Source organism: Megalops cyprinoides, chromosome 1 (genome assembly GCF_013368585.1).
Source record: "Megalops cyprinoides isolate fMegCyp1 chromosome 1, fMegCyp1.pri, whole genome shotgun sequence".
Classification (NCBI taxonomy): Eukaryota; Metazoa; Chordata; class Actinopteri; order Elopiformes; family Megalopidae; genus Megalops; species Megalops cyprinoides.
The window spans coordinates 15,820,558-15,832,330 of record NC_050583.1 but is presented as its reverse complement, the minus strand read 5'-3'; the positions used below and the strand labels follow the sequence as shown (position 1 = coordinate 15,832,330).

The window sequence follows — 11,773 nt, the reverse complement described above, 5'->3', positions numbered from 1 at the left end:
TAAGGCAAGTTGCCATTAAAACATTGGTCCTTCTGTTTCCAGGCATCAGACTCATACAAAGCACAACAGACACAGAGATTCATATGCAGATGTTCACAGCCATACTGCCAGCATGCACAACTACTGAAACACACACAAACAGAGACAATAGGAGTCATCACAAGTATACAACAGAAAAATACAAACAAAATGAAAAAAAAAAAAACGCTGTATGTGCAAGCCTGTGTGTGTATACATAGCTGCACACAGATTTTGTACTCACATTTACACAAGAAAACCTTTAAGATGTCTACACAAAGATATATGTATCACATGCACTTGCAGCCACTCTGCCTGCAGCCATTCCCAAATAGCTAGGCAGCCCCTGCACCTGAGCGCTCCTGACCCACATTGCTCAACCTGCGCCAATGCAAATGTGCGCGACTCGTGTGGCGGGATGTGCCATTAACCCCGCATCACTGAAGCCCATGCCTGAGGCGCACGCACAGGCTGCAATCTGATGACTGATGCTCACCTGACTGTCATTTCTACTCTGTGCGTTTGTAATGTCTCCTCTTGTATACAGTGAGCGGGAAAAAAAAAAGGCTGGCTGGCTTTCGAATACAAATGAGCTGCGCTCGCTCTCTTTTCCCCAGCACTCCCTCTCTCCTGCTCTCTTTCTCTCTCGCTCTCTTTCTCTCTCCCTCTCTCTCTCTCTCTCTCTCCCTCTCTCGCTCTCTCGCCTTCAAACTCTCCCTCTCTCTTTCTCTCTCTCCATCTCCACAGCAGCTGTATCTAAGAGCACTGAAGCCAGTAATTTCAGACTGTTGATTAATTAGCTCTAGCTAGCTATTTGAACAGGCAAATTAGGGGGAATCTGCTTGCTGTGTTGCTTGTTGAGGAGAGGGGAGGGAGGACAACGCGATCACTGCCGTTTCTTTTTTGTGTCTGTGGTGCTTGTGTCTCGTGCTCCGCTGAGAAGCAGCAGAAGTGGATGGCAGTCAGCTATAACTGAGGAGAGAACGGAAAGGAGAGCAGACACACAGCAGAAATCTGAAGCTCTGAAATCACTGTGCTCTGAAAAAGCACCTTCCTCCACCAGAAATGGCCTCTGCATAGGAATTCACTTGCACACAGCAGCAAGAAATCAGAGGTAAGACAATGGCTACAGCATGCTTCTGTTTCCCTGCTTGATGCTTTTGTTAGGACTTGGCATGTGCTTCATAGCACCTTTGTCCAAGATTGTGGATTTCCGTGCAATTTGTTTGGGTGCTTTTCCTTTGAAATGCCATGCAGAATGAGAGCAGAGTGGGTCAGGGCTGTTGCAGAAAGAGAATATTCAGCCTGTGACCCACATTGCTGGACCCTAGCAGGAGAGAGACACCATGTTTCACTGTGGTATTCCCCTAATGGCAGTTCCAATTACCCTTCATTCTGAAATCCTATTACAATTATCCGTCACCCTATTAATAGTGTGAAGTGGGACTTTGCTAGGTATGGGGGTGGGTGGTGAAAAGAGGGGAGGTATGACTGTGTGTGTGTGTGTGTGTGTGCGTGTGTGTGTGTGTGTGTGTGTGTGTGTGTGTGTGTGTGTGTGCTGCAGTTGGGTGAGTATGAGCCTGCATCAGCAGGTGCCCCCCAGTTGGAAGATAGTATGAGAAGAAAGTGATACTAAAGCACTAACACAGCCAACACACTGATGTAGCCCACACACACAAACACACACACAAACACAAACACACTGACACTGACTGCGCTGAGGCTATGGTATTGGTATAAATTGATTAGCTCTACATTAATGCATATCCTAAAATAGCTGTGCATACATTATGCGGGCATTCAGACTGTTGTGTTCAATTAGCATGTGTGTCTGGAGGCACTTGACAAGTGGACATATGGCTTGTGTTTTTTTTCTACACTAGTGATGACTGTGGACATGAGGGGTGGTGTAGTTGACCTCAGCTGTCAGTTAGTTTCCTTTCTCTTCTTTTCACATGATGTCCCTTCTATTGTTTGAGTTAGAGTTCCCCTTTCCAGTCTTTTTCATCTTTCACAGACTTCTCTCTTCCCTGCTCCCTCTCTTTGCCTCCTGATTCTACCTGCTTTCCTTCTTCTCATCTTTCCCTCTTTTAATCCTTCTCTGTGGCATGGATAACACTGCACTGCAGCCTATATCTCAGTGGCAGTGATCCCCACTGTGTGTGTGTGTGTGTGTGTGTGTGTGTGCATGTGTGTGTGTGTGCGTGTGTGTGTGTGTGTGTGTGTGTGTGTGCATATGTGTGTGTGTGTGTGTGTGCTTGTGTGTGTGTTTGTGTGTGTGTGTGTGTGTGTGTGTGTGTGTGTGTGTGTGTGTGTGTTCGTGTGCTGCTTTGTTGTGTAGGAGTCCAGGTCACTCTGTCATTTCAAACTCCTTTTTCAAATGAAGCTGTTATGGACACTGACCTGGGTTCCTCGCGTACAAAGGACCAGGGGCTCCAGGGAAACTAGAGGAATTAAGTACAGCATGCCTCTCCAGATTCTCAATATGTGCAACTGCATGTCTCAAAGCATTCTTTTGCATGAAAAGGAAAACCACTATAAAGTAGTTGGATCTTCTTAGATTGCCTCCCTCTGTCCCATACTGGGTGAATTAGCATCCCTGCCCTAGTTTTCTGTCTTACTCAACAGCTTTTCAGTGAAGCTAACTTCACAAAAGATCAGTTGAATATCACTACTTTCCTCTCAGGTTCTCTGATTCTTGATCTGCACCACGGATGAAAGTGAGCACTGAGCATGTGCAGTTCTAATGAGCTTTAACCGTTTGGAAATGGCAGCTCTGAAATTTCTGAGATCTAACATTCTTTTAAAGTCTCTGCACTCACTATCCTCCAGGTTAATCTTGAAAGCTCTCCTCATCTTGACCCATGCTGTAGAAAGTGACAAATAAAAGATTTTCCTGCCAAAGCATGCACGAGTCAGCTTTACTGTACACATGCCTCATGTCATTCTTGCTGACAATGGAACTGAATATCATGTCTTATTCATTTGTCTTTCTTCCTCTTTCTCCCCCTCTCTCACTGATGATGTTAGAAGCTGGATAAGTGCATTCACACTGCTGGTGGGGGGGGGTCACTGATCCCTGCTTATACTTATGCGTCCGGCAGCAGATATCTCTTTGGTACGGGGTGGTTGTAAACTGATAACAGAACTGTGCACAGAGTGAGCTTCTCTTGTACCGCTGGCTCCGCACTGATTCTATCAACTACTCCATCTCACTATTGAAAAAATCTACTATCCTCCCCCCCCCCATTCAGGCCTGTTCGGTCAGTCCTAAGGGTGGGAGGCCTCTTGTTCTCAGAGCAGCAGAGTTGTGAATGTCCCTACTGGGTCAGCCACAGCAAGGCAATGCAGAGGCAGGGTTGATCTGGCCTCTGGGTTTCGGCACACAAAGTCAAGTGTGTTTTTAGATTACATCACGTGTATCGAGATGTTATGAGGAGGGCTGATTGTGCCATTGCTCCAGGAAAGATCATTCGTACAGCACATGGACTGGATCACTGCTGAGACCAGTGTCTCTCTCCAGGTCTGAGACAGCGGAGGGGGACCGAACGGACAGGAAGATGGCGGGAGAAAAGCCAGGAGGAGTGAAAAACAGCATCTCCATTGTGCCTTGCTTCCTGTTTGTGGAGGTGAGTTGGCTGGTCAGGGGTCCTTACGTGAGCTTCTAGCCCTGCAGCTGCATGCACTTCGGTTTTTGGCAGTCTATGGTATCTCATACCAAATTTGATCTCAATCAATGGTATTTGTTTTATGCTGCCTTTCATTCATAGAAATCAAACTGCACTTTAATTCCACCCTGTATCTTTGCTTATTTTCAGAGCATTTGTTTTTCATCGGTGGCCTACGTCTCAGCCTCACTGCTTTTTTTCAATATCCGTTTAATTAACTTATTATTGATATTGTGTGACTCCTTGTCTTGTACCTTCGCAGGACACAATTTCAGCTGCACTTGATGCCATTCCATTCCATTCACCGATGGTTGAATCAATGCTGCATTATGAGAATATCAGTTATCGTGGGTTTAGTGGAGAAAAGTTATTGCTTTGATCAAAGTCCTCTGGTTGTTCTTTGACCTCTTTGTTCTGTGCATCAAAACTGTTCTTCTCTCATACATTTCCCACGTCTCTTTAATCCCTAAATGACTCAGGGGGTTCACATATCCTCTGAAGTTGTTCTTAATTAATCCTTGTAATTAATGTAGAACTCAATTAGCCCAATCGGCCTTCACACCCATATTACAACAAGGATGAGGAGCCCTCGGGTGGGTCGTGTGGAAACCCAGCACACCCCTGAGACTGACACGGAGTCCTGGAACAGCTGAGGACACAGAGTGTTGCGCAAGCGTTCTGTGACTGTGCAACAGCTCACAGGTCTGACTGAAACAGCTGCAGTGACGCTAAAATGCTCTGTGACTGTGAAGTAGCACAGAGCCCTAAATCAGCTGAACTAAGGCATACGGCGCAGTGCTGCATGACTGTGCAATATCGCAAACGGTCATGAAACTGACACACCGAGTGACTCAGAATGGTCTGGTGACTGTGAAACAGACCATGGCCATAAAATAGCTGAACTGAGGCTTACATGAATGTTACCTGACTGTGTAATGCCAGAGAGTTCTGTAACAGCTGCACAGAATGGCCTTACGAATGTCATGCGAATGTGCAGCATCACATGGTCCCGAAGCATCTGCGCTGAGTAACACGCGTGTGAGCCCAGACACAGAGCCCAGACACAGCTGAACCGAAGGAATCGCAAATTCATGTGACCGTGCAAAAAGCACAGAGCCCCGAAACAGCTGAACTGAGCAACCATGTGAGCGCTGCTCAAGTGTACAAACATTTACATTTATTCATTTAGCAGACGCTTTTATCCAAAGCGACTTACATAGGTTACAGCTCTTTACAACGGTATCCAATTTTACAGCTGGGTGTTTAGGCAACTGTGGGTTAAGCACCTTGCCCAAAGGTACAGCAGCAGTGTCCCAGCGGGGATCGAACCAGCAACCTTTCGGTTACGAGTCCTGCTCCTTAACCACTATGCTACACTGCCGCCCACTGCCTGCCCAAACCACACAGAGCCCCCAGAACTTCTGAGCTCAGTAACTGTGTGACTTTGTGACTGTGCAACGGCACACGGCCTTGCTTGTGCTCACGGCCCACCAGCACGCAGAGGGCTGGGATCCATTGTGATGCTTGGTTAGGATAGCACAGCTCAGTGAGCAATGCTGCTCACATTAAAGCCTCTCTGTTTCCGGCTCTGTCAGTCTCGCGCATCTCTCACTCTGCCATGTGCAGAGCTTTTTTATCCTCGAGTGGCACAACCGAAAGTGTGATAAAAGGAGAGAGCCCCCGCATGCATCCGTCTTTAAGCTCTCTATTTACATCTCATTGTCATTTTTTGCCAGATGCAAAATTCTCAGCCATTTCCTCTTCCTTTTATTTGGTGCAGTTGTGCCCTCCTTCATTTCTGCCTCTGTATGTGAGAAATATCAGTGGAAAGGATTACAACAGGCTTTGCTTTTCATTCCAGCGAGGCAGTGGGATTTAGACAGTGAGGATTGTTATGCTTTTTACTAATAATTGACTAGTGTGTTCCAGTGAAGAGAGAATGACTTAACATCACCCTGGTTGTAAGGGTCACATATTAACAGAAGTTAATTGAAACTTAGGTGTCCTGATCAACGCAGAATTAAATATAATATCCCCGTGCCTGATCTGTGAAATGAGTCTACACTTTGACAGTGTTGTAAATGAAAAATGTGTGACTATTTGCTTGGTGAAAATGGAACACAAAAGAATGCTTTGGCCATTAAAAAAAGGTTTCTATTGCTCCATTCACAGAAGAATGTGAAGAATAATGTACAACAGAAAACTATTTATACTGCTGTTGTAAAGGTATCTTATGATGTACTGTGTATGATTGCACCAGTTACTCAATGCTCTAGTGCAGGACTTTGGTGTATTTCTGTGTAGTTTGTTTAATGTTGTATCCTCTTGGTTTGTGCTTCCGGTGTGTTTGTGCTGATCTGGATAATTCTTTTCGACATACATATGTTCAAGGACAGGCCTTTACCAGGATAATTCGTTTCCCAATAACTCAAAAACATAAAGGTACACCATTATTCTGTTAAAGATTTACACGTCCTGTATAAAGTGTCACTACAATGTCCTTTGGACATGGTCCCCCAAACGCTTGCTCAGCTGAGTGAAACTCGTTAAAAACCAGATCCGTTTAACTTTGAGTGAAATGCCCCCTTCCCTTATGTAATATGTTGACTGAAATGTGTTCCCTCCTGTACACTCAGTGCACCCCCCATACTAAACTGTCAGGACAGGTTCAACAGGTAAGCTAACTGTACATTTAAAGTAAGGAATTTGGCGTTTTTTAATATCTCAACTTGAAAAAAAACAGGCATACATCTGTCCATTTTTTATCTGTTGTAACTTAAAATTCATATATTCACATCAGTACTCTGATTCTAAACTGTGTAGAATCATTTGCATAGGCAGTCTTGAGTTTGTCTGTAATCTGATTGGTGGGACCTAGGTGATGGTGGGAGGCCCTCGCATTACGCACGCAGCCCCCAGTGGCTATATTTAGTACTGCGTGGGCTTCACATCCCTCCTACAGCACATGGAAGGCAGAATCTCTGCTGTCCGCAAGACTGCATTTTAATCGGTTCAGGCCAGGGTGGCTGTGTCAGATTAGGCTCAGTTTGACCTCATTGAGCTTGGCTGCGTGATGATTTGTTGGCCTACAGTTTTCATCGATTTATTTGCTTTTGCGGACACCCACGGCTACGTGTTTGATTGAATTGCACTAGAGGGTGCTATTGGAATGTCAGCTGTGGTTTGGTCCCCCTCATATCCATTTCATTGAAGACATACAGTACAGCTGGCAACCAGCAAACTGGGGATGCGAGGGTGCTGTTTCTTGCTGTTCTGATGTGTAATTTGTATAATGCACTGTCTCTCCTGTGTCATTTACTGTCTCTGTTACTCTGTGCCCTCTCTTACAATTTGGTTGAGTTTAATGAGTTTAATGCGGGCGGCAGTGTAGCATAGTGGTTAAGGAGCAGGACTCGTAACCGAAAGGTTGCCGGTTCAATCCCCGCTGGGACACCGCTGCTGTACCCTTGGGCAAGGTACTTAACCCACAATTGCTTCAGTAGATATCCAACTATATAAATGGATAACATTGTACAGAACTGTAACCTATGTAAGTCGCTTTGGATAAAAGCATCTGCCAAATGAATAAATGTAATGAGGCTTCATTGAGACGACAAAAAACACTTGTCAAAGCACCTGAACAGAAATGCATCTTTCAACAAAAACATGTGTTGTTACAAAAGTAAGTCTGACGTACTTCAAAGCCGCTGTTGTGGTGGTATCGTGGTCATTCCCCATCCCTCAGGTGGTGCTCCTCGGTGAAGGACTGCGCTACCGTACTGTGCACGGCCCTTCCTCAGGACCCGGAGTCTGGCCTTGTCTGAGAGGGTGTGGAAATTTTGGAGGCTTTCAGCTATTTTTGGGACATGCACATCCCTCATTTCACTATATTTATCACGTAAGAGGATAAAAAACAACTGTTGCTTGACCTCTCGCTGATCGCAGTCGGAACACAGCCTGGATGATCTGGGCAAACAGGTTTGCCTCTGGCAATCCAATCTTTCTGAATAGTCAAACTGTGTTCTCTGAATCTGTATTTTGTCTTTGTTTTTTTTATCCGTTTCATATTTTTCACTGTGGACAGATAGTTTGCCATGGTGTGATGTTTTTTTACGACACCATAACACCTCATTCTACACAGTAGCCATTTTCTCAAATGAACTCCAGACAACGTCTGGAGAATCAGGTCCAGACATTGTCTGGAGTTGCCCTTTGTCACATGTAACACACAACAGGAGATTGTCCATGTCAGGTGTATTCTCACCTACTCGAAATACTCCATTTGGTTTAGGCAAGGAGTCTGGGTAGAGTGTGCAGCAGGCAGGACAGGACACAAAAAGTACGCTGCGGAAATCACAGTGTTTTGTTTACAGCACATCAAAGATGGCGGACGACTCATCCGTAATGATGACTGTTTTTGCATTGATATCAGTACCGCATGTATTTGGATGTATCCGCAATATCAGCGAAAGAGTGGAAAGCAATATACAGGCGAGCAGAAAAGAGTACGAAGCAGCTGCACTGTGTGCACCCTTGGATGTTTGTATTCTTCCAGTTTCCCGCCAGTCACATGATAGAAACGTTATCAACACACCCACTCGCTCGCTGTGAATTCTCCGGACAATGACCCGCTCTATTCACAAATGGACTCAATCGGACATTACACGGGCTTTGTACTAGGGAGCTGGTAGGGTAAAGTCTGTTTAATGTCTGGTCCAACCGATTCAGACATTTGCGCTCTCACATACAGCTCCTCCAGGTAATGTCTAGATGAGTTCAGGGTCGCAGTGCATGTCTGAAAGGGGCTAGTGATTATGAGTGTGTCCCAATAGGTCACATAGCTTTGTTTGTGTTGTGTTACAAGTTGGTGGGCTCTTGTGTGCATCTGTAAGGGGCTGTCCTGAGACTGCCTGTGTTAGTGGGGCTAATGCTTTTACCCTCAGGATGTGCTGGTTGAGGGGTGCAGATCTTGGCATTGTGGGGGTTTGGGATGATTCACACAGAGGCCCCAGCTTTTCAGGTCTTTCCAAAGTGTAATTACACTTTTATTGAATTTTGATGAGCAAAGGGCATTGGCCTAATTTTGCTCTGCATATGTTGTTTGGAGTCCTCCATTGTAAATGGTAGGTGCATGCAGGATGTTTGTTAGACGTTCGTCCCATTGGAAAGTCTTGGGATTGTAAACCAAGCCCATTTTTCACTGTCATACAACGCAGTTGTTTCAAATACATATCCATGTGCTCTCATGGAGATTTTAAATGGGTTCATTTTTTTATCATTGTAGACAGCCCTGTGAGTATTTTTTCTGAGTTTATTTGCTGCCAGGTTGGAGATGAGCCCACCTTTAAACCCACCTTTACACCTAGTAGTGTGCAGTGTAGTGTTCTTCCTCTCCTTTTGTTTTTTCCACTGTTCTATGATTAGCTCCTCTCTCTCTCTCTCTCTCTCTCTCTCTCTCTCCCTCTCTCTCTCTCTCTCTCTCTCTGGCTCTCTGTCTTCACACCTGTTGGAGGGAGTTTTTAAAGGGATATCTCCAGCACACTGCTGTTGTGAGAGCAAAGCCATGCAATATCTCCCTTCATAACCGTCTTATTTGGTTTTTATAACCGTGATGCAACATCTGCTTGCATTCTGCTTGCAAGTTAACACGACAGACTGACCAGAATAATCTGGGGTAATAAGAGGACATTTTAAAGCTTTAAGAGAAGTGTATATGTAAATAATGCTAATAATGTAAGATAATGTAATGTAAAAATAATGCTTGGTGAAATGCATAAAAATATAAATAATAAAAATAATGATGCATGATGCAATGATGCTAATATTAACTTAAAATGTATATTTCTGATCTATGAGTACAGTTGCACATCAACTACAGCTGTGTGTATGTGTGCATGTATATTCATACACAAGAGAGTCTCTTGCTGGTGTGAAGCTTAGATTTGACCAAGTTTGGATTTAGCCTCTTGTCAAGGATACAGATACCTAACAGAATACCTACTTCATGTATCATATTACAATCCATTAAACTGCAAAGAATTCTGATTGATGCACATGTGATATCTCTTAGCCTAGCTGTTTTCCAATCAATTGTGTTAGTTTCACATGTACTAAGCTAAGTTAAATATTTGATCTTCCCTCGCTGATTAAAATATTAATATATTAAGTAGATATGCTGTGTTCAATGTAAGGAGGTCTGTATGCACTCTGCCCTCTGCATCTACTGCTAGGCATTGACTGCTGGGTTTTTCCTGCGCTTATTGGTGTTTGCTCTTTGTGTTTGCTTTGTGTCTATAGGTTGTGTGCATGTGGAGGTTGGTACATTGTGGTTTATGTGTAATGTCCTCCAGGTGTACACTGAAATCAATATTTGAGTGTAAATCCTTCCGTTGTGTTTGCACTGCATACAATAGTGCATGTATAGCAGTCTACATGCCCCGTTCTCTGTAACGCTGTGCAGCTCCCTACAGCAATGCCGAAGAATTGCTGTCACAGTTCACACACAAGGATTCAGAGAGAGAGAGAGAGAGAGAGAGAGCAGAGAGATGGAGAGATGGAAAAATATATTTTAAATCAGGGTAAGAAGAGCCAGAGTATTGAATAGGACACCTGGAAAAGAATAAAGATAGAAAGAAAACAATAGCGAACAAAAAATTGGCAAGTAATGAGGGAGTCTAAGAGAGTGAGAGAAAGAACTGGAGTATAAGCGAGTGCCACGAGATGCATGCTGGGCTTTGATCCTTCTCCAGCCCACGCCTCTCTCTCTCCCTCTCTCTCCCTCTCTCCCTCTCTCTCTCTCTGTCTGTCTCTCTCTCTCTCTCTCTCGCTCTCTCTCTCACACACACGCACGCACACACACACACACACACACACACAGTCTCTTTCTCGTTTTCTCGCTCTTTCCTCAAAGTAGCCCCCGGGGCATGTTTAACAGTATTGCAGAGGCTCAAACTCACAATCCTCTTACAGCCTCCCAGAGTCAGCCCTGCAACCTCCCTCTGCCTAAGAACATGAGCCCACACATGTCAACTGTGTTCTCTTGCCCAGCCTATTAACCCCTCTCACGTCCCCTCAACCTTTAATTCCCTCCCTTCTCTCTCTTTGCGTTCTTCTCTCCTCCTCCTCATTCTTTTCGTCCGTCCATCGGGGGGAATCTGTGGCCCTTGTGTCGTATAGCCTCAGCACTAGGGGGCAGACTGACCCGCACACTGCCCCTCTCGCTCTCCCCTTCATCTCCGTTCCATCCACATCCTCCTCTGTTTTGCCTCCCATCTTCCTCTGTCTCTCTCACGCTCACTGTTCTCTGGTTCGCTCTCCTGACAACCTCTCCCGCTTCCTATTTCTCCTCATTTCTCTATTTGCTGTTTTTGTTTTCATATGTAGCCAGAGAGCACAATAGGAAAAAAAAAATCCATTTCAGAACTCTAAGGGTATTATTGTGCCGCCTGTGTGAGAGTGAAAAGGGTGAGAAGGTATGCCATCGCACAGGCCGGTGAGCACACCTGTGCATCATCCATCCCTCTCCAGAATTTGACAGAATGGTATTTGTATTGCAAAAATCTGCATATGAAAAGACGTGGTTAGGGTGTTGCATTAAAATGCAGAAATATTGTGCCACTGCATTGTTCCCCTGTTCAATGTGTGATCTTCTTTGACGAATTGAAAGGAGCGCAGTGTTAGCCCGGGCAGTTCCAGCCCTCCGGGACAACAGGGGTCACTACTGCTTTGTTTGTTTGTTTCACCTGTAAGGATGCATCAGGTTTCACAGCTCTTTGAATCCAGTTACCTGTTTGTCCTCTGGCCTTCATTTGTTTCCAGATGAATAGGTCCCACAGCCACCTGCAGGTTGCAGGGCCATTAGCTCAGTGGCATTCAACGGAGCCTTTTAGCTGACTGTAATAACTGTAATCTGGGATTTGGATGGTGAAAGCTTCTCTGGATATCAAGCTCAGCTGAAGTACAATGTGTGCAAGTATCTGCACCATGGCAGTGCCACTCTGGGGTCCAATCACACCCTAATGCGCCTACCCACCCAAGCAGTGTAATTATGAATACAGCTATGAACTCAGCTAGGTGCGCAGCCCCTG

The 11,773-nt window shown here is 45.0% G+C and overlaps 1 protein-coding gene across 3 annotated transcripts in view; it reads left to right on the top strand.

Annotated features, from left to right (window-relative positions):
- Positions 1–516: 516 nt before the first annotated feature.
- The window catches only part of LOC118788904 (phospholipid phosphatase-related protein type 5-like), a 31,441-nt gene continuing 20,184 nt past the window's right edge, over positions 517–11,773 (top strand). Inside the window, exons 1-3 of one of the 3 annotated variants that reach the window (XM_036545114.1) lie at positions 517–534; positions 965–1,132; positions 3,542–3,647. In XM_036545114.1, the coding sequence (XP_036401007.1) occupies positions 3,579–3,647 (69 nt within the window). In that variant the 5' untranslated portion in view covers positions 517–534; positions 965–1,132; positions 3,542–3,578. Of the gene's footprint in view, positions 535–712; positions 1,133–3,541; positions 3,648–11,773 lie in introns of those variants that run through there. The other 2 variants (XM_036545105.1, XM_036545131.1) reach the window with 2 other exon arrangements.